The 27861-nt window shown below is 40.2% G+C and overlaps 2 protein-coding genes across 2 annotated transcripts in view; one reads left to right on the top strand and one right to left on the bottom strand.

Moving 5' to 3' along the window:
• LOC308700561 (CD276 antigen homolog) overlaps positions 1-27861 on the bottom strand; it is a 1553888-nt gene that overhangs the window by 424014 nt on the left and 1102013 nt on the right. The window lies entirely within an intron of this gene.
• LOC308704676 (uncharacterized protein) lies at positions 10367-18497 on the top strand. The gene is made up of 3 exons (XM_081389149.1): positions 10367-10478; positions 11275-11475; positions 15294-18497. Exons 2-3 carry the CDS (start codon positions 11418-11420, stop codon positions 16247-16249), a joined length of 1014 nt encoding a protein of 337 aa, XP_081245275.1. The 5' UTR covers positions 10367-10478; positions 11275-11417; the 3' UTR covers positions 16250-18497.

Here is a 27861-nt window from a genome sequence, read left to right as displayed (position 1 = left end):
TAGTTGTATGTGTTAGAATAATCAATAAAGTCTTGTTTGTATTTTAAAGAGAAAAATTTAATGTCTTAAACTTCTGGGCCCGTATTCATAAAAATTCTAAGAATCCTCTCAGAAAACTCTTAATTTAGCTTAAAAACTTTTACGTAGGAGTCTTAGCTTAAAAGCAATTCGGGACCGATCTGAGAGCAACTCTGAGTAAGGAAAAGACAAAAACTTTCATCTTAGTAAGGAGGCGGGGTTGACCCCGTTGCTATGTATGACACAATCTTTTGAAGACTGTGATTGGCTGGTTGTCCAAGAAGGAAGAAAAAAGAGTGATTTTAAGTATAGGGTCTATTCTAAGCCTTCACTTTGAAATTACATGCATAATTTTTCCTATTTGATCGTTCTCTCACACACACACACACACATTATATATGTGTATATAAATCCTTTTTTTTTTATTTACCATGCTGTTAATTTCCGATAAGGTATTTGATTGGCTTAGAATGATAAAAAATGTTCCACTCTTTCCAATTACACTGATTGCTGGCATGTCTATTTAAGTGGTGGTTTGAATGTTGGTTTTAATGTATCAAACATGGAATTTTCCCAGTTGCCAAATATCGTAATGTAGTGATTACTTTCATTTCTGGTGCTATGGCATTTCTGCGCTGTGTCGGAGATGTTAGCGCGTCTCTAATAAGATCAGTCACAAACATGATCCCTGCACGATCTAATCTATAGCATCTTATTAAATCACTGTTATCCATTGTCTGCAACACATTTCTTCTCCCTCTTCGTCTTTCTGCCATTTTCTCCGCTGCTAAAGAAACTCTTAAGCCTCTTAAAAGTCCTTGTCCGTGCTCCTAACAATTTTGACCTTAAGACCTCTTTTAAGGGTTAAGATGCTTTCTGAATTACTTTTTTCTTTACTAGGATTTTTTCTTTAATTTTAAGAGTAAACGCCCACATTTCTAAGAATTTTCTTAAATTCTTGGTTGCCTTGGTTGCACTGGTGCGCCTAACTTTTTTTATTTGGGCGCACCAGCACAAAATGTAGGTGCACCCAAATTTTTCCTCTGCTCGCATTGCCTTTAATGCCACAATTTCAAGGTTACCTTTTTATCACGCTCCATATACATTCATAGATAGTATGAAAATGATTTTAAACAAGAATAAGATTTAAAAAATAAAAAAAAAATTTATTTGAAGCACAATTATACTGTATATAAAAATAAAAATCTTTTTTTAATAAGAAATGTTTAAAGTGCTGTTTATTTTTTTATTTGAAGCACAATTATACTGTATATAGAAATAAAAATCTTTTTTAATAAGAAATATATAAAATGCTATTCATTTTTACATTGTTCAAGTTAGAGCTGGGTATTGGCACACATTTCTCAATTCGATTCAATTTTGATTCACAAGCTTGTAAATTGATTCGCTTCATTGATTATGAACTAATGCTGTAATCAATGGGAGTCAGTTGTAGCCCACTAGGCTTCATTACTATATTGAAAGTAAAAATTAACTGATTTGTATTCGAACACTGAAATTACACATTTATTTTTACAATAATAAAGTTAAATGAAATATAAACATTTAAATGGTGGCTGTTATAAAAAACTTGCCAGATTTATTCAAACATACATTAAATATTGAAGAACATTAAAAATTATAATATGCAAAATGGTGCATATATTTAGCAAAATGCTCCTCTCTAAAGTACATTTTTCTAGAGTAACAAGTTTATGGTCATTGGGTATGTTTTTTCTGAGGTAAATGTGACGTTACATAACATTGTTTACATGTGTTATGTTGTACTCTATCTTTAACACACTTTCGATGCTCATTCATGTTTATTTCGCGCTGTACCTAGTATTATTGATGCGGAAGAGAAGATCATGTGCTTCTCTTGAGCTGCGCCAGAGCGATATCACGCCACAGCGCCAAAATGCTATTTATGTTTTTGAATTTCGTAAGAAAATGGACGTAATTTGAAATCTGAGACTTTGTTTCATATCAATAGTAACAAAGCACAAAGATTGTTGCGATTTATTGGATGGGATGTGCGCAACAATGTTCCATTCATTCATCAACTGAAAACAGTATAGCCTATCTATGGAACCCAAGGACCGAGGGCTAGGTACAGTAGTTCAGGAAGAGGAACAGTTCATCTATTGCCTGTTAGGACTGACAGATCACAACACAATTATGTATATATAATTGTCAATACTGGTAGTAGGTGTACAGTACAGTTACAACAACAGACATCTGATGGTGTGGAATTTATTTCCAATCTTTCTGCCTTTACTCTAAAAGTGCTAGTGTTGGTCATAAGGTGACCATCCTTGCATCAGAAAGTAAAAGTCCAACCATGTATTGATCAAATATATTGTAATAACTAGCAGTTATTCAGAAAAATGTGGGGACTAACCGGAGCTAAGCTATGCTAATGTACTTTTAATAGGCTAATTGCTATCACGACATGCGAGCACACGTGTCCCATTCACCGCACGACCAGGACACTTTGCGAGTTGCGTAGAACAAACCAGCAGGGGGCAGTACTGTGTTCTTTCTCCTTTTTATTACAAACACAGAATAAGAATAACACAGGCAAGGCCCCATCCCCATGTCCCTCCCTCACACATCTCTCTCCATGACGGTGAGAGACACATTTTTACATAAATAAATGAACCAAGGCAGTAAATGAACCAAGAACACCCGAACTAACTTGAACATAAACACACATAACTTTACTAACACAAAAACCCAACCATCTCGCTTAACGCATAAATCAACTCCCGACACACAATTTCCCATAATGCACCCAGCTGCTAGCGCTGACTGCTGGGTCATTACAATTCCCAAGAGGGTTAGTGTCCCCACAACCCTAATCTCCTACAACTAAATTCAACAAATGTCCCGGCTGGCGTCAAACACGCTTCGACCTCCCCGGCGTTCTACCCCCAGCACCAGGCTCAGCCTTGAGTCCATTATTGTCCATCTCGGCGCTGGGAGTGGATTTTGGGGAGCCTCTCTGGTTCCAGAGCAAAAGACTGAAGGAAGCCAGTGGGTGGTACGGTGCCAACCAATCCTTATGAAGCACCACCCGTCTACCCCGTCCAGGCATTCAGACCTGGAAGACCACCTGAAATTTTGTCCAGAATCTCCCCGGGTCCCTGCCAATGATGAGTCAGTTTGGGTGACAACCCCCACTTCCTCTGGGGGCAGAACACCCACACTCTGTTCTATATGCCCACAGGACCAGGGGCAGATGCTGGTCCCAGTCTCTCTGCTGCTGACTGGTCAAGATGGCAAGTTGGGTGGCCAGGGGTTGAACTGCTCAACTAGTCCATTGCTTTGCAGTTGGAGGAGAGTGCTTCTTGTCTTCTCCACCCCCAATCGCAGGCACACTTCACTGAACAATCGGCTCTCAAAGCCTGCCCCTGGTCACTATGAAGTTCGTTCGGCACCCCGAATCGGATGAACATCTCATCCACATCCAATTTAAAAAATCTTATTTCATCACCGGTCTTGAACCCGGGTCCCCCTGTTCCTATTCAACTCGAACTAACCACTATACTACCAGACTACCTCAACCAACTCTATAAAAAAATAAATAAAAAATAATAATACAAATTATTTACTCACTCCTGTGAGGGGTAAGTTTTAGGTATGTTAAAGCATATATCCCTAGCCCCCTGTAAGGGGTAGGTTTTAGTGCATGCGCAGTTATAGGGATAGTCCCATAATATCCCAATTAAGTACCCCTCCTGTGAGGGGTAGGTTTTAGGTATGTTAAAAAATATAGCCCTAGTCCCCTGTAAGGGGTAGGTTTTAGTGCGTGCGCAGTTATAGGGATAGTCCCATAATATCCTAACTAAATCACCCTCCTGTGAGGGGTAGGTCTTAGGTATGCTAAAGAATACAGCCCCAGTCCCCTATAAGGGGTAGGTTTTAGTGTCTGTACAGTTATAGGGATAGTCCCATAATATCCCAATTAAATCACCCTCCTGTGAGGGGTAGCCCTGGATCTTGTGAAAGAAAAAAACAAAACACTTCATATTACTCTATCACAATTTATTTAGAATCTTATGTTTAAGCCTTTGGGGAACCAGGTATCCAACTTATGGATCCAGTACCTTTCCCTCTTCAGCCTATCCCTCTTGTTCCAGTCTGGGTTGTGCTCCAATCCGCAAATTTTCATGTTCCCAATCCCATGCCTCTGGAAGTGTGGCACCACGTGTCCCTTCCTCTGTGTACCTTTTTTCACTGTATGTCTATGACCCCACATCCTGGTAAGTATTGAATTCCCAGTTTCCCTAATGTTTCTCTTACCGCACAAGACACATTTAATTAGGTAGACACAGTTCTTCTGGTTAAGGGGGATGGTCCGAGGATATATACTCCCCTGTGTTTTCCCCTCAATAATGTCCCACCTGCTTTCGTTGGGGCTTTTTGGTTGGCTGGACGTAATCTACTGTGGACCAGTAAATCCTGCAGATTTTTACCTTTTTTAAAGGCAGCCACCATCCTGAACCGTGTACCAAGCGTCTTGTCTTGAGACAGCCTCTCGTAATTCCTTTTTATCCCCATAGCTAAACTTTTGGCTGTACCTGAAAAGGTCAATACAAAAGGAAGCACTTTTTTGTGCAGGACCAATGTCCTTCTTTTTTCTTTACCTCTCTCTTCCTTCACTGCTACCCTTAAAGTCCCTGTAAAGTCAAAATTAAGTATGTGCTCTGAGTTTGTCACACCACAGAAAAATGTGTTATTAGCCACCCAGCCAAATTTGAATGATAAAAAAAGCCGGCAAGTACATAAAATAAGCTATCAAAATCTTGATAAAATGAGCATTAGTCTCTGCTCTCAAACGCTGGGGGCGTGTCTGCTGGCTGCGCTGAAACCACGCCCACTCGCGGGAAAGCTGCCGTCGCCACACTCAACTGTCACCGCTACAGCCGGAATGGATGCTCCTAGCAGCTTACAAAGCCATACATGTTCGAGCCTGGACTACCAACTATAATTAGTTTAATAATCAGGGGCTCGAGTGCGTCATCGAGTAGGGGCGTGTCCAGGAGCTCAGGGGCTCCAGTGCGTCATCGAGCCCCCGTTTTAGCCCCGCCCAAAAAATCCGGAACACAGCAATGGTGAAAAACTGTTTAACGGTCTAACTCCACAATTCAGTACTTCACAGTTCTCACTCTTTGTAATATGTTTTAGCAATACATTTCTAACATTTATAATGTGTTTAGAACTTTTTTTTAGAATTGCCTTTACAGGGACTTTAAGAAGTGCCGGGAGTACCCCCTCCCTCTCAGGGCCTTCATCAGAATGTTAACAGCCTCCGCTCTGTCTTCCTCCTGGATGCAGATCCTCCTAAACCCCAACAGTTGAGCTTTAAAGATCCCTTTGAACACGTGTGTAGCATGGTGACTCCTCAGATGGAGCAGGGCGTGTGTGTCCGTTGGTTTAAAGAAAACCTTAGTGTCCAGTCTCCCGGTCCTTGAAAAGTCTGGACCTTTGTACACCGTGGTATCCAGAAAGTTAATCCCTTCCGATTCCAGTTCCCACTTAACCCGAATGGATGGGTGATGAGTATTTAATGTTCCAACAAATTCCAACCAGTCCTCTTCTGTATCTTCCCAAACTCCCCAAATGTCATCTTAGTACCGGCAATATTGTGTTGGCCGAGATTTGCACCTTGGGAGCACAGATTCCTCCCAATCCTCCATATAAATATTAGCATAGGCCGGCGCAAACCTTTTGCCCATCGCTGTACCCTTAATTTGAAGAAAATAGCGTCCATTAAAGCCAAAGTCATTCTTAGTCAAACTTAACTCCAAAAGCTTTGCTGTCATCCGCTGCTGTCAAAAGTATGCTGTCATCCGGTCTGCCTTCCTCTGGGTACCGTTGTAGACATTTCTCCACTGCCTCCAATCCCCTCTTCGTTTCAATATTCGTGTACAAGCTTTCCACATCCATTGAAAAGAGCCTGACATTAGGTGTTAATTTCATCCCCCGGACCTTTTCAAGGAATTGGTACGTGTCCCGAATATAACTCGTATGTTTGATCGAGAGTGGATTTAGATAATACGTAATCATTCTGCCACCCCATAGCTTTCACTCTCGCAATCCGACACTATTGGTCTCCCTGGTTAGGTTGGTTAATGAATGAACATGGTATAAATAGACTGAGACTAACAGGATGATGAGACACAGGTGAATGCAATCAGTGAATGAGGTACAGGTGAATGTGATCAGTGATGATGAGTCCAGGCAGTGAGTTATGGGAAATGTAGTTTGTGAGTGATAATAGTCTTATGTGGAGTGCCCTCTGGTGGCTCTCAAGGGCACTCCAGCTGGTGACCGTTACATAGCCCCCCCTTTAAGGAGGGAGGTGGAGCGGAGGCGGACCCGGGGGTGGGATGGAGGGCCAGGCCCATGCAGCGGAAGAGGACCTGAAGACTCCGGCAGGGCGGAAGGCCAGGGTGGAGCAGGCTGTGCAGGCGACCAGGGAGGAAACGACCCTTCAGGCGGCTAGGGAGGAGACGACCCTTCAGGCGGCCAGGGAGGAGACGACCCTTCAGGCGGCCAGGGAGGTGACCATGGCACAGGAACAGACACCGGCTCAGGGACAGGAACAGACACCGGCTCAGGGACAGGAACAGACACGGGAAAAAAAATATTGCGCACGGGAAAGACAGCTAGAAGAAACAATAAAGAGGAGAACATATTGACAAGGCTGAGGGTAGGGCATACTAGACTTAATAAAACATTGCACTTAATAAATAAGCACCCTTCAGGATTATGTGAACACTGTCAAATAGAGGAATCAGTAGATTCTTCACTGTCAAAAATACTCTCGAGAGCAAGAAACATTAAGGAGGGAAAGCAGAAAGCTTGGACAGGAAGAATTTAGTCTAAAAAATGTATTTGACATTGAGGTATGGAAATTATTCCATTATTTGAAAGAAACTGGATTGATCAATAGAGTTTAGGGAGCAGGATATATATATATATATATATATATATATATATATATATTAGGGGTGTAACGATACGCGTATTCGTATCGAACCATTCGGTACGAGGCTTTCGGTTCGGTTTTCGGTACGCACTACGTACCGAACGGTTCGTTGGACCATTTTTTCTGCCGACCAAAATTTCGTTATTTCATATGAAGGCGCGTCGCGGGTGGCAAGCGCGCTCATAGAGGCTGGCGCGACCACAACATCAACTGGCAAATGCAATGTAAGAAACGAAACTGAGCTACTCTTATTGTGTTTGTGTGGACCGTTTATTTGACCTGTGAAGCGGGACTCGCGAGCCCTATGCGCGAGCCTGATCAAGCAACACCACACAACGCTAAGAGATCCAGACCAGTAAAGAAAGCATTTGAATTTCAAATGCTTTTTGAATTCGCCACTGAAGTAATAACATTGCTGCAAGATCTAGTGAGAAACATGCACATTTCTCTGTTATTAACGGATCAAACAGCGCTGACGTGGAAACCAGGAAGAAACAGCGTGCCATGAATGAACTGGCCGCGGTGTCCACCTTTTTACAGTCTGGTGTCCACAGATCAGCAACATTCACCGTGGAATGGATCTAACTGCAAGGTATGGAAGTTTGGCAGGAATAGTGGGCTATAATGCTTTCAAGTAACATTACGTCGGTTTTATTTTGACATTATGAATACAATTGCTGCCCTCAAATGTTAATCTGAACTAAAATAAACCTTTGTTTATAACTACTACAATATTACATTTCTTTTAGTCCAAGGAGCTGTTTTGTTTTATATGCTCATAAGAAGAGTAGCCTATAGCTCCATTATTGCTCAGTAAAAAAAGCAAAAAAAAAAAAAAAAAAAAAAAAATCATACTTTATGATGTTAGTTTCATTAAATAAAATAATTTAAAAAAAAATTAATTCAAGGAAATTTCTCTGGGATTTATTTATTTTTGCTGAATGGAAAACGTATCGAACCGAACTGTGACACAAGTGTATCGTATCGAACCGAACCGTGAATTTTGTGAACCGTTACACCCCTAATATATATATATATATGTATGTATATATATATATGTATGTATGTATATATATATGTATGTATGTATATATGTATATATATATATATATATATATCACTGAAAGGTCTTAGCTATTTAGCCATGTAAAGGAACAGGTTCTAAATAAAAACACATATTTAACAAATAAACATGTTTCCCTTCAGAACTGGATTTGTGTCAACTCCGTCAGACACACTAAAAAGTATACAATATTAATTCTTCAAATCCAACAAGAATCAAAAGTTCTGAAGTATATTGTAATAGTGTTTAGTTACTCTGATATGTAAAAAAATCCAATATATAAACTTAAGTTGTGATTTCACACTATTCTGAAAGCTCAGATTTCTAAATATTTGCATTTTCAAACTTTGATTTTAATTTCAATATTGTAAAAACAAATTCCTTAAATAGATAAAATATAAGAGGATGTAGATCAGATGGTCCTTTATTACAAAAACAACATAAACTGAGGGAAGAATATTTTTTTCCCCAAAAAAATTAACAAAAACATTCATACATCCAACGCTGTTGACGAAGATCTGACGGTGTTGACGGAAAAACTGACGGTGTTGACGGAAAAACTGATGGTGTTGACAAAAAATGTTTGAATGTTTTACCTCAGGTTTGTGAAATGTTCACCTGTTTGTCATGATATGTTCTGACAATAAAGAGTAGTTTAAAACCACAACCTTTAAACTTGAAATAAAGATTTGACATTTATCGTGATAATTATCGTTATCGACTGATATAAAAAAAATGTATAATGATAATTTTTTTTGGCCATATCGCTCAGCCCTACACTGGCTTCTCATATCTCTATCTCTGTCTCTACATATATAAATATATATATTAAAGTGCTGGCAAAGTTACACGTTACACAATAATAAGCAGACCACTGCCTGCCCATTATCTACAAGTCAGATGTGTATGGTTAAATAATGTAATGCATGCTATGTATGTGCATTTATGTGTAAATAAAACCCTGAAATAACAGTTTAACCCTTCACTATATTCACAAATAATATTATATTCGCACATTAAGAGGTTATTGGTGGATTTGTATTTGATATTAATCACCATTGTAGTTTTAGACGTGAAATATATATTCTGTATTAATCGGTGACCTTCATATATAAAGTATGTATGTTATTAACCACATTTATAACCTAGTAAAATAGAGTGTTATATAAGAAAACACACTGTAACTTGTTTTGTAAAAGTCTTTTATTTGTGAATCTGGTTTATTAAGAAGAGACAATGCAACTTGTTTGGTAAAAGCCTTTATTGTGAAATTGTTTTATTAAGAAGAGACAATGCAACTTGTTTGGTAAAAGCCTTTATTGTGAAATTGTTTTATTACGAAAGACAATGGAGATGGTTTTGTAAAGGTCTTTATTATTGAACTGTTGTGTTCAGAGAGACACTGCAACTTGTTTTTGTAATAAACTTTTTATTGTAATAATGCATGCAAGAAACGACAATGATGTACTCATGTTTAAGCATTTAATCAATAGATAGAAGTAACATTAAGTAGTGAAAAGCATGTAACTTAGCAAAGTAGAAATGGCAAGCATTACCCGTTTGATGAGGAGCATGAGGCGCAGGAGAACGGCAGAGGGTCCAGAGCAGCAAACAAAGGAGAACAAAGGAAAGAGCTTTATCTTTTACCTATACCTATACAGAGTCCTGTAAAGGACTGAATCTGTGCGGAGGGCGTGTGGACTATAAAAAGTATTGTAAAGAATGTCAGACGCTGATTCACCAAGGACGGCCTCTCCGGTGTTAGATGCCTTGCCATTGTGCCTCATGAAGATGAAAGCTTGTAAATTAATTGGTTTTAAATTACTTTTACTTTTATTTTATATATTAGTACCTTTTATGTAAACTAGTTAACCTGTATTTAATAAAAAATACATTTAATTGAAATTAAGAAGCTCGCCTGCTTTAAGTCTCTGTTTTACCAAATATTGAGCTGAACTAAACCACGGAGCAGTCTTTCGACTGAATTGTAAGTATGGAAATTTATATACTTATTGTTTAGAACGAATTCGACTGACTTTACCTAACCTGAGAATAAACAAAATAAGGTAGAAGGTGTCTATATTTAATACCCTAACAAGGGGTTAAATTAAGCACCATAAAACAATATATATATAATTTTATTTATTTTTTTTATTTTTTTTTTATTAAATTATTGTATTTTTTTCCTCTCTCATATTATTAAGAGTAGGAAAATAGTAACCTAGTTATATGCATAGAAGCTCCAACATAGTAGGTGGCGGTAATGCACCATAATGCTAGTGCCACCCGCCATAAAACGTAACAAAGAAGAAGAAGAAGAACGCGTTCGCTACTTTCCCATTGAAAATAGTTTGCAACACTGTTTCCCTCATTGAGAGTTTCAGCGTCGAGTTTTCTGAGGTGAGGAGAGCAGTTCACGGTATTTCTCATATTTACACAACCATCAAACACACTTTATACAGTTTGATTAAGCGACAGACTCATTTCTGTATTGTTTTCATCGATCACAGCGATACTTGTGCGTCTTTTCTGGCGTCTTCCTTCTGAAATAAACATTTAGTGCAGCAGCAGCGAGCATGAGGAGAATATGTTGAGTTCATTCAGACCTGAGCGAGTTTGTGTTCGTTTGTGTGATTGTCTCTGTGTTTGTGTGAGAACTGTTACTGAATGTAAAGTTTGAGATCTGTGAGGGGAATTGATGGGAAACGATCTCAAGTGTTATACTGAGAAGTTACTTTACGTTGAGCCTATAATAAGCAACGTCAGACATTTAAAATCAACTCTTAAATGTTAATATTAATAAATGAATAGTGTTTTACTATTGCTTTGTGATGCTATTTATTTTTAAACGTTTTATGATCATTGTCAGTTTCAGCGCACATAAAATGTAATATTTTAATGATTTAAGTACTTCGTGCTTGTCATGAAATCTAAATATATTTAGATTCAAATGTACATATTATGCTTATGTAATTATTTATCTGTAGAGCAGTTTTACAGGCTTTTATCATGTATCCTGACTCAAGTAATGTGTTTCTAACAGCAAACACTCAGAATAAAGTGAGATGATCTGCTGATGATCCTGAATGGCTTGTTGAATGAGTGTTGATAGTCTGAGGCTCATCAATATTAACAGATCTGCTGAAAACACTCTTTATTTCATGACAATAGTTCCTGTTTTCACCTCATTTATTAGATCTCCTGAAATTCATCATCAGTGAAGCTCCACCCACAGTAATTCTCCAATAAATGCTGGAAAACAAGTGAAGACGAGCATCAGAGCATCAGGAAGAGCTGAAATCTGCAAAGACTGAGTTTATTAAAGAGGACAGTGAGAACATGAGTGATCCAGAACCCTGCAGAATGAAACACACTGAAGATCCTGAAGAACAAAGAGGTTGGTGTTTATTCTTCATTCATTCATGATGCTGAAGAACATTCATGTTAGAAACATTCAAGCACTTCATCACATTTAGATAAAGTTCAACTATGAAACGGTACAGAATGTTCTGGGTTTTCTTCAACAAATGGTCAGTAAAGGGAGGTTTAAGACATGTTTATATTGATTGTCAACATCAGATCAGGCTAAATACTATTTTAACTGTTTTATTTTACATCATTTATATCTGGTTCCCAATTTGCAACAATGTTACCAAAATTTTAGTCATTTTCAATATAGTTTACTAAATTATTTTTTTAGGAATAATCAGTAAACACTAAGTTACTGATGAACAGTTGAAGTTGTATTTGTCAAATATCATACAAGTTATTCATAAGAGATTCTTCTTCTTATAATAACCTAGGTAACAGGGTTGATGAATGTGATTAACGTAGCGGTGTGCGATATTGACAAAAAATGTTGTCTCAATATTTTGGGGGATTTTGCCAATAACAATAATCAGATTTGTAAAATATTGCACACAGGAAAACAAATATGTATGTAAACTAGGGCTGCATCTAACGATTATTTTTGTTGTCGATTAATCTATCTGATTTACTTAATTAACTCGTCCAATAACCGAAAATGCACTTGTGTTTATCTGCAAAAGGTTCACATACACTAGATTGCAGCCTAGGCTACTGTTAATGTAAATATAATGTTAGTCATTTGTTTTTAAAGTCTATATCAGAGTCCTGCGAGCGACGGATTTCTCCCTTAATAATTCCTAAAAAACTGACGTCTCAGTTCATCTCGATCTCACAAATCTCTGTTATTATCAATGAAACTGGCTGCTCAATGAATCTTTCATAATATCTACACTTTGTTTGCTATAATCAGATGATTTGCCAGTATGCAGAACTCAGCACTGAACAAAAAGTCCATTTTGAGCGGCGAGGGGATTCTATCTTAAATGCATCTGATTGGCGTTCAAGAAATCAACACATGTCTGTGATTGGCTACATTGTTCAACGCTGCAAACATGTTATAAATAGATAGAAACTCTGGCCTGTAAATCGTTTATTTGTTGTTTTAGTTGTTCTTGTTGCTTTTGTGCAACAGATGAATGATAATTTATTCGTTTTTAGATGTTCAATTTATAGATAATTCTATTTTGCGGGAGTCCAGCGAATCGATTTTAAATAACAGTTTCTATTTGGACATGTTTTAAAAGTTTTTTTTTTCTGTGATGCAAAGACAAATTTTAGCATAACTATTATTATTATTATTATTATTATTATTATTATTATTATTATTATTATCATCATCAATGTTGAAATCAGTTGTGGTGCTTTATTTTTTGTGAAACTGTGATAGTTTTTTAAAGGATTCTTTGAACAGAAAGTTCATAGATTTTTTAAATAGATTTTTTTTTAAACAATGTTAAAGTTTTACTGTCAATTTTTATCAATTTAATGCTTCCTTGCTGTATGAAAGTATTAATTTGGTTTGAGAAACTACTGACCCCAAACTTTTGAATGGAAGTTTTTCATTACTACATTTACACTACATTTATTAATTTAGCCTACACTTTATTGACTTAGAAATTAAGAAAATGGTGCAATTTATGTTATATGAATAAATATAATATTATGTTTCAATATGTGTAGGCTATGTCACGATATGTATCGTCAGGTTCTTATACCTCAAATTAAAACCCAGTGATGTCCGCAGATCTTATGGTAACAAAATAAATATGAAACTAAGATTATTCCCTGTATCATAAAGAAGAAGAAAAAAAAACCGTATCTCTATGAACAGTGCTAATACAGGCTAAGTAGCCTATACACTGTGACAAGAGCCAAAAATAAATCAATTAGAATAATAATGATGATGATGACACATGCAAAACAGAGAGAAAAGACTACCATAATATAATAATTATTCATGGTTTGCTACAATTACATGATTTCTGGTGTGATAGCCTGTATTGGGGATTTTGACCGTGATCCCATGCAAGTAGCACAACATTAGAACTGCATCCCATGCAATTAGGCCTACTATACTATATTCCTATAACCATTTGTGTTTGTGATTTTCACCGCTAATCCACTTAAATCATAACATTAATCGTGTAGGTCAATCACAATCCCTCATGGAATGTCCCCACCTCTGGTGACACGCAGCGATCTGATATCTCATTGTTTGGGGTTACCATGGCGTCTCAGAACATTGGAGTATCGGCGAGCCTATCAGGGATGAGTTCCCTAATGAATATTCATGAGTCTTCCCCTACTTTTAAAAACTGGCAAATGCACTGAAAGCTTCGTTGACAGATTTGAGTTGAAGTTATAAATTAAAGTCCATTTTATTGTCGCCGAATGGGGCATAGTTTGCATAGTAAACAAAGCACCTTTCTGTTCGGCCGTAGTTTAAAGTATTCCCATACTTTGGATGATCGTGGTCTGTCATTTTCAGCATGAGAGGGAGCAGAAGCTGCCATTACTCGATATTTAAACGTACTAATGAATGACGCGTCGACGCATTTCATGTGTGTTGACGTATTTTCATAGTCCACGTAATCGATGACGTTGACGCGTCGTTGCGGCCCTAATGTAAACAAAGTCTACGATTTAAAGACTAAAAGGTAAAATAGCCTTTATAATATAAGTCACTAGAACAGAGGAAACAGGCTTTCAGCAGCTTGAACATTTTTTGCCATTAACTGCGTTTCTTTGGATCTACATGCGTTTCAAGGTGTGTGATAAAAACACCAGCCTGTCCACAGCATCTGGCTTGAGAGCTGCTCGGTGACATGTTACAAGTCAAGTCATCTTCATTTATATAGCGCTTTTAATAATGTAGATTGTTTCAAAGCAGATTTACAGAGATAAACGTATAATTTAAGGTAACAGAGAATGTTTTGGCTTTATAGCGGTTCTTTAATAAAGTTATTTTCCAGCTAAAGTTAGTTTTGATCGATTCGCTTCCGTCGCAACGATCATTTGTTATTAAAGGAGAAGTTCACTTTTAAAATGAAAATTCTGTCATCATATACTGTCATCATAGGAAGATATTTAGAAGAATATCAGTAACCAGACAGTTTTTGGGTCCCATTGACTTCCATAGTATATATTTTTCTTTCTATGGAAGTCAATGGTATCTAAAACTGTCTGGTTACTGATATTCTTCTAAATATCTTCCTTTCTGTTCAGCAGAAGAAAGAAATTCATACAGCTTTGAAACAACATGAGGGTGAGTATATGATGACAGAATTTTCATTTTAAAAGTGAACTTCTCCTTTAAATTAGGGGCCGCCAAGACGACACCATTCTCTCTACACAAACTTTAAACGCGATCCTGTGAGAAACGCTGATGGCGTTCACATGCGCATTAAGAATTGGTTCTATAGTTATGTGCGCTTGAATATATGTGCACAGGTTTTTAATTCCCTTCAAACCAAGCCTAAACAAATTTTCCAGACAACGCTTTATCTGTAGAGTGGTAAAGGGATCCTCCATAGGGAGAGACTAGTTGGCACTTCAGCACTGCTTTGACATCGGGTCCTATCAAAACCATTCAAATTGCTCCTAAAAAAGACAACATGCGTTTTTCGGCAATATGCGGCTTTATTGCGGTTATTGTCATGCTTTCCGTCAGTAAATGACAGCTGCTTTCTGGCAGAGCGGGAAGGAAGGATTTGCACAGAGAGATACAAAGCGCAACCGGTTTGAGGGTTTCTGATTGCATAAAATAATAAAAGAAACAAACAAATTCATGGCGAATGAAGTGGTAATGAATGAAATGAAATTTAATATTTTTTTCTTTCATGTCAGATCCGATGGAAGAGAGAGAGGAGAGTGAAGAACTGAGTGAAGTGGAGGAGGAGAGTGAAGAACTGAGTGAAGTGGAGGAGGAGAGTGAAGAACTGAGTGAAGTGGAGGAGGAGAGAGAAGAACTGAGTGAAGTGGAGGAGGAGAGTGAAGAACTGAGTGAAGTGGAGGAGGAACATCATGTCAAACCTGGAGGAAAACCTTTGAGTCGCTCAAAGACTAAAAATAATTTTTTAAAGAAAAGAAGAGCCAAGAAATCTTTCACCTGCACTCAGTGTGGAAACAGTTTCGCACGCAAATATGGTCTTGATGTTCACATGAGAGTTCACACTGGAGAGAAGCCGTTCACATGTGATCAATGTGGGAAGAGATTCTTATGCAACGGTAATCTTAAGAGTCACATGAGGACCCACACCGGAGAGAAGCCGTTCTCATGTGATCAATGCGGCAAAAATTTTTTTAGTTCATCAAACCTGAAGAAACACCTGGCAGTTCATACGAAGAAGAAGCCGCATTCATGTTCTGAGTGTGGAAAGAGTTTTTCACTGCTGCTATATTTACATACACATGAGAAAATGCATACTGATGTGAGAGAGTACATGTGCTTTGAGTGTGAGAAGACTTTTACTACAGCGGCCAAGTTAAAACGGCACCAGAGGATCCACACTGGAGAGAAACCTTACAAGTGTTCACACTGTGACAAGAGATTCAGTCAGTCATCACATCTGAAAATACATGAGAGGATCCACACTGGAGAGAAACCTTACAAATGTTCACTCTGTGACAAGAGATTCAGTCACTCATCACATCTGAGATCACATGAGAGGATCCACAGCAGAGAGAAGTCGCACACGTGTGATCAGTGTGGGAAGAGTTTCTCTTTTAAAAGTCACCTGAAGCTACACCTGAAGATCCATGCAGTGGAGAAACCACATCACCTCAGTCTGAGATCACTGTAGCTCATCTTTATGTGCCGAGAAACATGTTTTTTCTAAGTTAGTTTCCCAACAGCCATGACGATCGACAGGACATTTTCACATTAACACGAATGTTCGGCACCAAATTCACATGAGGTTTGTCTGTTCAGACCAATGCAAAAGAAAAATGTCAGTAAATGCAGTGTCAATCTCTGACAGTAGGTGGCGCTCATGGAAAAACGGAAAAAACAACAGCGCTGCGCAACTTTCTGGCCGTTTCTCAATATGCGTTCTTGTCTGTACTTGTGTTCTTGTGGACTTGTGAAACGTCATCAGTCGCTGCCCAAGTACTGTCCCAATACACAAGTTTGCATTTTGGTAAGAACTGTTAAAAATCCCTGAAGTGTTCTTGACACGCCCATTTTACAGAGGATACAGAGGATGCATAGGTTGGTAACTTGTGTGAACTTGACGGCAGAAATATTCCAGCATTCATTTTGGCATTCGAGGAAAGAGAGGCAGGCGTTTTTCTACAATTTCCCACGCTATTTCATCACTAAATTCACTTCTGAGAACATTTGATGCGAGAAATCAACTGTGTAGATTTCAAATATTGGCATTTTCACGAAAATTTATGGCGAATCGAAAATGTGCTCAAATGTTTTCGGAAGTGAGAATCTCCATAATGATGAGATATGAGATGAGATATACTTTATTGTCCCCGAAGGGAAATTTGTTTTGGACTCTGTCCATTCCATAGCTTTACAGAGACAACACAAAAAAAAGACACTGTACAAAAAGAATGAGCATTTCATATACGTTTACGTATGTATAGTAGTAGACACATTAACGCCTTCCATTGGCACTTATAAAACTTTAAAACTGTTACTTAATTAAAAACTGGCATATTGCACACAAAAACACACAACTGATATATTGCACACTCTCCATATGGCCTACAAAATACAAAACTGACATATTGCATACTCCATAGCACCCATTAAAATACACAACTAACATATTGCACTCTCCCTAAGGCCCATAAAATACACAATTGGCATGCTACACACTCCATAGTACCCATAAATACATAACTGATATATTCCACAAGGCCCATAAAATACACAATTGGCATGCTACACACTCCATAGTACCCATAAATACATAACTGATATATTCCACAAGGCATATATAATACACAATTGGCATACTGCACACTCATAGTACCCCTAAGATTCACAACTTATGTATTGCACACTCTATCTGGCCTACAAAAATCCACAATTGACATATTGCACATTCTCTATGGCCTACAAATCGCACAATTGACATATCACACACCTCAACAACCAACATATTGCACACCCTAAAAGCCTACAGATTGCAAGAAGAACACATTACACACACCTACATAGTTAATGAGCTTAATAGACATAGGTAAAAAAAGAGTTTTTATAATGGTTTAGCCTACATTTAGGAACTCTAAATCTTCTACCAGATGGTAAAAGCTGAAATTCTGGATGAAGAATGTGGGTCGGGTCAGAAACTATTTTTTGTGCCTGTCTGATAACCGACTGCTCATAGATTTTCTGGGGGGGGGCAAATAGTTTTTGACCCCCATAATCTTCATAGCTGTCTTTACTTGACAAGCGATCTGTGATTTTGATTGTACTGTCAGGTTACCATACCAGCTTGTAATACCGTACTTTAAAATACTCTCTAATATTGCATGATAGAACAACAACATACATTTTTGTTCTACTCCATACAATCGAAGTCTCCGTAAAAAAATGCATCCTCTGCTGGAGTCTGGAACAGACCGTGTTTACATGGTCCTTCCAGGTCAGTGCATTATCAATATGTACACCCAGGTACTTGTAAGAGCTAACCTGAGTAATGGGTACATTAATTACTACAGGCCTGGTATCGCCTATGGCTTTTGGGTCAAACACCATCTCCTGAGTCTTAGTTACATTTAGCACAAGATAATTATCATCGCACCACTGAACAAATTCCTCAATTTCTGTATGATACGCGGTTGGACTTTTATCTTTATGCATGAGGCCAAGGATTGCTGTATCATCGGAGAATTTAATAATGTAATTTTCGGTATGAAGTCTAAGGCAATCGTTAGTATATAATGTAAAAAGGGCTGGCGAACTGACACAGCCCTGCGGGACACCAGTGCTGATTGGCCTGGGCTCCGTAAGAGCATTATTCACTTTAACCTGTTGAGTACGGTTTGTTAAAAATGAAAAAATACCAGTTAAGAATAAAATAATTAACATTCATGTGTTTCAGTTTCTGAATAAGCATATAAGGCTGTAGAGTGTTAAAAGCCAAACTAAAATCAACAAATAAAATACGTGCATAGGCTTTAGGGTCTTCGAGGTGTTTACTGACCAGATGTGAAATGCTATTGATAGCATCGTCTATGCTGCGCCCCGGCCTATAAGCAAACTGAAACGGATCCAAAAATGCACCAACATCTTGTTTAAGAAATGACACCATTATCCTCTCAAAACATTTCATAACAATAGAAGTTAGCGGCTAATAACAGCAGTGAATATGGACAAGTTTCTTGTTTCCTGACAAAAGTTATTGTGGGATACAGATTTTTTCAGACTGTATTTTTGACCTGCCAAAATACGTATCCCCCCTCCAAAATCTACAGATGATGGCCTATCATCAAGTGTTTTATTGTGTGAATACTGTACATCATATCTAATAACAGCAGTGAATATGGACAAGTTTCTTAGTTATAGTTAAGTTATAGTGGGATTTTTTTTTTCAGACCGTTTTTAATCCTGCTATAAAAATATCCCCTCTCCATAATGCACAGATGATGACCTATCAACGTCTCCACTTCCATTGGCGCCTGAAGAAAGCAAGGAAAGCCCCCCACCCATCCTCACCACATTCTACAGAGATACTATAGAGAGTGTTTCAGTCAGCTGCATCACTTTCTGGTGTGGGAATTGTACGGCCTCCGACCGCAGCGGATAGTGAAGACCGCTAGTAAGATCATAGGAACTGCACTCCCACCAATCTAGACATCTACAATGCTCAGTGTATTTGGAGGGCCGTCAGCATCATGAAGGACTCCACACACCCACTTCACCCTTCTACCCTCTGGCAGGAGATACCAGAGCATCCGCGCTGCCATCACCAGATTATGAAACAGTTTCAGTTTATTCTCAACACTCCTGCAAAAATGAACATCAAACACTTCCACACACCAGAACACTTATAACCCCCCCCTTTTGCATCTAGGAATTCTTAAAGCTTAGGCCTTAACTTGAAGTGAGTCTCCAGTACACTTTCAGTTTTAATGTATAATAGGATACACACAGTAGATCCTGTATCCACTTTCTTCATCACTTGAATGTACAAAATATACAGTAAGACAATAACTTTGGCCACTGTTTTTGACATGCTGTTTACATACCAAGTATTATTTTATTAACCCTCTGGGGTCCTTCGTTTAACAGTCACACTCAGGACCTTCGGGTCCAAATGGACCCGGAGGGCGGGATTAATATATATATATAAACAAAAAATCATATATATATTTTTTTTACTTGTTTTTTGTAATATTTTTTCTTTTCTTTTTTGGTGTTTTGAGATAATTTTATGATTTTAATTAATATTTATGCAATAAGTATGACCCATTTTTTCCCATTGAATATAATAGACATTTTTTATATATTTTATTTTTATTTTATTTTTATTAAAAAAAATGTGTGTGTGTGTGTGTGGTTTTTTTTGTACTCTTGATGTTTTAGAGCTTCACCCCTTCACTATTGAGTCCTTTTTTACTGCATCCTGGCTGATTTGTAGATTGTATGCACAAAAAAATTCTGTGTTTTCATATTTTTGACAATTTCCCATTTATTTCCTATGGGGGTCATTTTTGACCAAAGAGCAGAAGTGTGACGTGCTTGGATCATGACCTCAATGTTTTTTGTGTGTTCACATACCTAATACCATAAAAGTCACCAAGTTTCGTAACATTCCGATGAAGCTGTGATTTTTAAAAATTCAAAACATATTTTTGTAATCTGAATTTATTAGTGTGTATGTATATAAAAGTGTGTTTGTGTGTGTGTGTGGATGTGTCTGTTTTGCACCCTTGATGTTTTATAGATTAACCCCTTCACTGTTGTGTGCTTTTTTTCTGGATCGTGGCTGATTTGTAGATTGTACGCACAAAAAAACTCTGCATTTTCACATTTTTGCCAATTTCCCATTCATTTCCTATGGTGGGTCCATTTGGACCCGAAGGTCCTGAGTGTGACATTTTTTTTACAACCACTTAGACTATTCAAATCCTGTCCCCAATTTTTTGGGGTGTTCATATACCAAGTACCAACTAAGTCACCAAATTTCGGACCATTCCGATGAAGCTATGATTTTTAACATTTCTTTATTTAAACGCTTCGGGTCCATTTGGACCCGAAGGACCCCAGAGGGTTAATCAATCAATTATTTTAATCTGCAATTATTGTATTATTAATCAATATATTGTAAGCTATTTTTCAAGCAAAATAAAAAAGATAAGAAGACACAAACTTGGAAGGTGTGATGTAATACAACAAGATGTAATGAATAAATTCCTCCAGAACAATAATGTGTACAGAAAACTAAGGAGTACAAGCAGTACACAGGAAGGCGGCATCTGTTGGTGGGCCTTGAACGCACATATGGTGGAACCACCGCAAACAAATGTCACACTGAATCTGGAAAACAAATTATTTGGATTTTTGGGTAAGAGGCTGCAAATTTTCATTCTTGTGCAATTGAAGGTATATTTTTAATATACAGTAATTCATGTGGAGATAAAAGAATAATAGAATGTTTGTTAGTCATGGGTAAAATAGAAGAAATAGAATAGAAAAATCCAACATAACAATACAAGAAAATTATTGATAACTTTATAACAAAACGTATTTCATTTCACATTTCTTAAGTTTGATTTACCCAACTCAAGTCTGTCTCAGGCCCTTCTGACCCATAGAAGTGACATATGTTTGTCAGGTCATCTTCGAAACAAAACAAAAATCACAGAGCATGCATCTATAATTCTTCATTTTTCACACTAATACTTTTTAGGTAAGTATGGAATAATTCTGATAGCTGCATAAGATGTTTTACAGCAATTATAAGGACAATTTATTTGTATTGCTAAAACATCCCCTGATATCTTATTACTCACCAGTCTCTAGGAGAAGAGTGACAGCGATTTGCAGCCTGTGTGTCATGAATGCTCAGAGACAAGAAGATCGATCCAAATGCAGCTTTATTAAATAAGGGTAATCCAAATTCGTAAACCAGTAAACAGGCAGTGGTCAAGGCAGGCGGCAATAAACAGAGTCCAATCAACAGTCCAGGGTCAAAACAGAAAACAAACACGGAATAAACGCTCGGAAATGCAGACTGACAGTACAACAAGACTTCGCAGTGAGTGAATGAATGAACATGGTATAAATAGACAGACTAACAGGATGAGACAGGTGAATACAATCAGTGAATGAGGTACAGGTGAATGTGATCAGTGATAAGTGATGATGAGTCCAGGCAGTGAGTTATGGGAATTGTAGTTTGTGAGTGAATAGGAGAGTCTTATGTGGAGTGCCCTCTGGTGGCTCTCAAGGGCACTCCAGCTGGTGATCGTTACATAGCCCCCCCTTTAAGGAGCGGATTCCAGACGCTCCTAAACTGTCCAGGAGGGAGGTGGAGCGGAGGCGGACCCGGGGGCGGGATGGAGGGCCAGGCCCGTGGAGCGGCAGAGGACCTGGATACTGCAGCAGGATGGGAGGCCAGGGCGGATCAGGCTGTGCAGGTGACCAGGGTGGAGCAGGGTGTGCAGGTGACCAGGGTGGAGCAGGGTGTGCAGGCGACCAGGGCGGCGCAGGCTGGGCAGGCGACCAGGGCGGAGCAGGCTGTGCAGGCGACCAGGGCGGAGACAACCCTTCAGGCGGCCAGGGAGGAGACGACCATTCAGGCGGCCTGGGCGGAGACTTTCCCTCGGGCGGCCACGGCGGTGAAGACCCCTCGGGCGGCCACGGCGGTGAAGACCCCTCGGGCGGCCACGGCGGTGAAGACCCCTCGGGCGGCCACGGCGGTGAAGACCCCTCGGGCGGCCACGGCGGTGAAGACCCCTCGGGCGGCCACGGCGGAGGAACTGGAACAGACACCAACGGCTCGGGAACTGGAACTGGCACCACCGGAACTGGCACTGGAACTGGTACCACCGGAACTGGCACTGGAACTGGCACCACTGGCACCACTGGCTCAGGAACAGACACCAACGGCTCAGGAACTGGAACTGGCACCACCGGAACTGGCACTGGAACTGGTACCACCGGAACTGGCACTGGAACTGGCACCACTGGCTCAGGAACAGGAACAGACACAGACACAGACACTGGCTCCGGCTCAGGAACTGGAACAGACACAGACACTGGCTCCGGCTCTGGATCTGGAACAGACACCGGCTCAGGGAAAGGCATGTCGGCAGCCATCTCTGCTGAGGGTAACTCTGCTGAGGACACTGGCTCGGCGGAGACCATCTTGTCCCGAGACACTGGTTCGGCGGAGACCATCTTGTCCTGAGACACTGGCTCGGCGGTGGCCATCTTGTCCGAAGACACAGGCGTGGAGTCGGCCATCTTGTCCGAAGACACAGGCGTGGAGTCGGCCATCTTGTCCGAAGACACAGGCGTGGAGTCGGCCATCTTGTCCAAAGACACAGGCGTGGAGTCGGCCATCTTGTCCGAAGACACAGGCGTGGAGTCGGCCATCTTGTCCGAAGACACAGGCGTGGATTCGGCCATCTTGTCCGAAGACACAGGCGTGGATTCGGCCATCTTGTCCGAAGACACAGGCGTGGATTCGGCCATCTTGTCCGAAGACACAGGTGTAGAAAAAGGAACAGATTCAGGCTCAGGAACAGTTTCAGTCTCGGCGGGACGAGACTCTTGACGGGCGGACGTGACGTGAAGCTCAGTCTCTGGATCGGCAGAAGCGACGTGAAGCTCAGTCTCTGGATCGGCAGAAGCGACGTGAAGCTCAGTCTCTGGATCAGGATCAGCGCGCTCTGAGCTTGACGCGACCAGCGTCAGCGAGGGCTTTGAGCTGGGTAGGACCAGCGGCGAAGAGGACTCTGAACTGGACAGGACCAACGGCGAAGAGGGCTCTGGGCTGGACGAGACCAGCGGTGAAGAGGGCTCTGTGCTGGACGGGACCAGCGGTGAAGAGGGCTCTGTGCTGGACGGGACCAGCGGTGAAGAGGGCTCTGTGCTGGACGGGACCAGCGGTGAAGAGAGCTCTGTGCTGGACGGGACCAGCGGTGAAGGCTCTAGCTTGGCGGGCATGTCGCTTGCTGTCTCAGGCGCGGCGGACATGACGCTCTCAGTCTCAGGGGCGGCGGGCATGACGCATACTGCCTTGGCTTCGGCAGATTTGGCGTGAGTTGCGGGCTCGGCTGGACTGGCGTGAAGTGCAGGCTCGGCTGGACTGGCGTGAAGTGCAGACGGTGACATGGTGTGCCACGGAAGGAAGCTCTCCAGACATCTGGAGAGTGCCTCTCTCCAATCCAGACCGGAGAGATCGGGGAGCTCCCTCGGGTCAACCTCCTTAGCCCCCAGCCTGTAACACAACTTAATTGCCTCGTCACCCAGAGAGCAAGAGGCAGCGAGAGGAACAAACCCCCAGGTGTACTGGAACAGATCGAGGCTATCCAGGGCCAAAGCTGCGATCTGTCCAGCGAACTCCCGGCTCATGCTGGGAAGATCAGGCGAGATCTGTACTGCTGGATTCCTGGAGGTCATAGCTGCTGGATCTGGGTGTGGCGAAGTCTTCTGTCATGAATGCTCAGAGACAAGAAGATCGATCCAAATGCAGCTTTATTAAATAAGGGTAATCCAAATTCGTAAACCAGTAAACAGGCAGTGGTCAAGGCAGGCGGCAATAAACAGAGTCCAATCAACAGTCCAGGGTCAAAACAGAAAACAAACACGGAATAAACGCTCGGAAATGCAGACTGACAGTACAACAAGACTTCACAGTGAGTGAATGAATGAACATGGTATAAATAGACAGACTAACAGGATGAGACAGGTGAATACAATCAGTGAATGAGGTACAGGTGAATGTGATCAGTGATAAGTGATGATGCGTCCAGGCAGTGAGTTATGGGAATTGTAGTTTGTGAGTGAATAGGAGAGTCTTATGTGGAGTGCCCTCTGGTGGCTCTCAAGGGCACTCCAGCTGGTGATCGTTACACTGTGTTTGATGATAGCCTCTTTCGTAGCAGGAAAATCTACTGTCTCATTTTTCAAAAGTTTTTCTGCAAACTGAAAAATAATTTTTTTGACTACATAAAAAAAATCATGTTACAGAGATATAAATCTACTGTCAGTGAATAACTTAACTAGTCTTAACTAAACAATGGTCATATTATAATGTGAGGGTGAGGACACTGCTCTGAATAGTAAACATACTTTCAAGGCAAAGACTCCACACGAGGTACCGTCCGATTGTTTGGGATGTGGGACTGTGTCGCATGTCCACCTTGAGACATTGCATCCCTTGTTTCGCATGAATGCCCTGAAGAAAGAAAATAACAATATAAAAAAATATTATGATTTGCAATTTTGTCACACACAGTAGGGGTCAATGCCACCATGCATTTTTAAACCGTACAAAAACAAAAGACTAATAAAAACTACCAAAGATTCACATTTATGTTATCACATTTAGTTTTTTTGTTAGATTCGTAGCTTTTCACATCTTTATAGAGCTCCTCGGTGGATAGGTGATAACTTGTGGGCTGTGTAAAGAATGACAAGCTCTAATGGTGGCTAAAATCCTGTGCTGCCAACTACTCCTTTTCTCTTTTATGATTATTTTGTTAAAATGTTATAATTAAGTTTTCTTATTGACAGTGGACATACTAAATTAAATGTTGAAATGTTAATAATGCTGAAGTTTAATTTTTACAGCTATCCTTACCTTGTTGTTTCAAGACATGTTTTGATGTCTTGCTTAGACTCTCCCAGTGGATCCAGGAACAGGGACTTCCTTTGTTGTGGGTAGATCACCTTTTTTCATGAAAACAAATGACACGTTAGTTCTTTACTAAATCAAGCATAAATCAACATATTATGGCAGTGCATTTTTCTTCTGTGACGTAATTTACTTTTATAATATGCGTATAGTAAATTTTACCGCTAGTGTCCAGTGGTGATGATCATTTATAATTCCCACAATGATATCGTACTCCAGGGGTTTCATCTAAAATTTAACAAAAATTATTGTGGTATTTGAATTGTCCATAAAATATGGTTTAGAAAAACTTGAGGGTGAGTAAATGATGACAGAATTTTCATTTTTGTGGGAACTAACCCTTTAAATGTTTTTAAATTATTTTAAAGCATGACATTTTATTTATATTATTTAGCTTTATTACAATGGGAATTTGTAATTAATCTGAATAGTACATCAATGAGATCCTTTATACCAATACAGACCTTGAGTCTTAGAGTCCTTCTTTTCCAAATTGATGTCATTGCAAATGAATCAATGAATGCTGCCTTTGTAGTATCTGGGCATTGTACTTACGCACCAAGACCGCTAGATATGCAATAATTGACTGTTGAGAAATTTTAAACAAGAGATTATGATAGAATTATAAAACAAATACATTGAGAGCTACAGTTGATTTACAGAACAGTTAAAACTGTACATACCTCACTTTCCAGCTCCATGTTCGGACCAAGTAATTGAATATCCCAGTAAAATAATTTGTAAGCCCCTACTCTAGAGAGGAGGACATGGGCATTCTTTCCTGCCCAGGCATCCCGTACATCTGTCGAAAATAATGAATAAAGAAGTAAAATAATAATAAAAATATCTAATAAATCGATGTGGAAAATGTAAGTAGCAATTAAAATGCAATTGAAGCTCCTAAATGCATCACTACATACATTATTGTAACCACATTGTCCATAAATTTAGTACAGCAGTCACAGTCTCATGTAAATCATTAAGGGTGATTGAGACATAATTATGAAACTAGTGTGCTTGGGTATTAACATCTCTTCCATTAAAATTAAAAATAAATCTTACACTTCTCTGCAACAGCTAGAGTATGTCCATGAGTCGGTGGCAGGGCTGTTGCTGGTGGAACTGTGGCTGGAAAGCCTGCTGGTTGTGGTTGGGCAGGTGGTTTTGGTGGGGCTGTTGCTGGTGGAACTGTGGCTGGAAAGCCTGCTGGTTGTGGTTGGGCAGGTGGTTTTGGTGGGGCTGTTGCTGGTGGACCTGTGGCTGGAAAGACTGCTGGTTGTGGTTGGGCAGGTGGTTTTGGTGGGGCTGTTGCTGGTGGAACTGTGGCTGGAAAGACTGCTGGTTGTGGTTGGGCAGGTGGTTTTGGTGGGGCTGTTGCTGGTGGACCTGTGGCTGGAAAGACTGCTGGTTGTGGTTGGGCAGGTGGTTTTGGTGGGGCTGTTGCTGGTGGACCTGTGGCTGGAAAGACTGCTGGTTGTGGTGGGGCAGGTGGTTTTGGTGGGGCTGTTGCTGGTGGACCTGTGGCTGGAAAGGCTGCTGGTTGTGGTTGGGCAGGTGGTTTTGGTGGGGCTGTTGCTGGTGGACCTGTGGCTGGAAAGACTACTGGTTGTGGTGGGGCAGGTGGTTTTGGTGGGGCTGTATTTGGCAGGGCTGTTGCTGGTGGACCTGTGGCTGGAAAGGCTGCTGGTTGTGGTTGGGCAGGTGGTTTTGGTGGGGCTGTTGCTGGTGGACCTGTGGCTGGAAAGACTGCTGGTTGTGGTGGGGCAGGTGGTTTTGGTGGGGCTGTATTTGGCAGGGCTGAGGTTAGGGGGGCTGTAGCTTCTGGGGCTGCTGGTTGGGCTGTTCCTGAGGATGCAACAGCTGTAGCAGGTGGGGCAAGTGGTTGTAATGGGGATGTTGTTGTTTCAGAAACCACTGAAGTGTTCCCTCTCTTTTTAAAATCCCAGTGTGGCACTCTGGGTGTGTCATCAACGTTTAACTTCAGTTGGTCAATGTTAATTTTGTGGAATATTGCCCCGTTTTCATCTTGGAGATCAGCACTTTTACCCTGGATTGCCTTAATGGTGTATGGTCCTAAAAAATGGTCCTAAAAAATTGGCTTCCCCCCCCCCCCCCCCCCTTCTCTGTTGGCTCCTTATGTTTTGTCTCCAAACTTTGTCCCCGACTTTGAAGTCTGATGTTTTAGCAGTTGGCTTTAGTTTGCCCATTGTTTTTTCTTGCCCCTTGGCAAGATTGTCTTTGACAAGTTCCTACTATTTGATGTTCGGCAGAGAGGCTCGTTATCCGTAAGAAGTCCCGGAACACTACATGGTTGGTTTATCATCTATGTATCTATCTGTCTATTATTTTGTTCTCTAAATAAGGTTCAGAGACATTTGAAAAGAGAAACACGAAGTGTTATAACTTCTGCACACATTAACTGATCTTGATGAAACTTCAGCAGTGTGTTCGTGGTAAGAGGCCGATCAGATGTATGTAACTATTGTGAGTCAAAGTTATAGCGCCACCAACTGGTAGCAGGAAGTGTGTCACTTTCAAAATGCTTTTGACAAAAGTGGGGGGGTTAGTTTTACCCACAGTTACAA

Source organism: Scardinius erythrophthalmus (assembly GCF_964197995.2).
Source record: "Scardinius erythrophthalmus genome assembly, chromosome: 1".
Taxonomy (NCBI): Eukaryota; Metazoa; Chordata; class Actinopteri; order Cypriniformes; family Leuciscidae; genus Scardinius; species Scardinius erythrophthalmus.
This window is presented reverse-complemented; position numbering and strand designations above follow the sequence as displayed.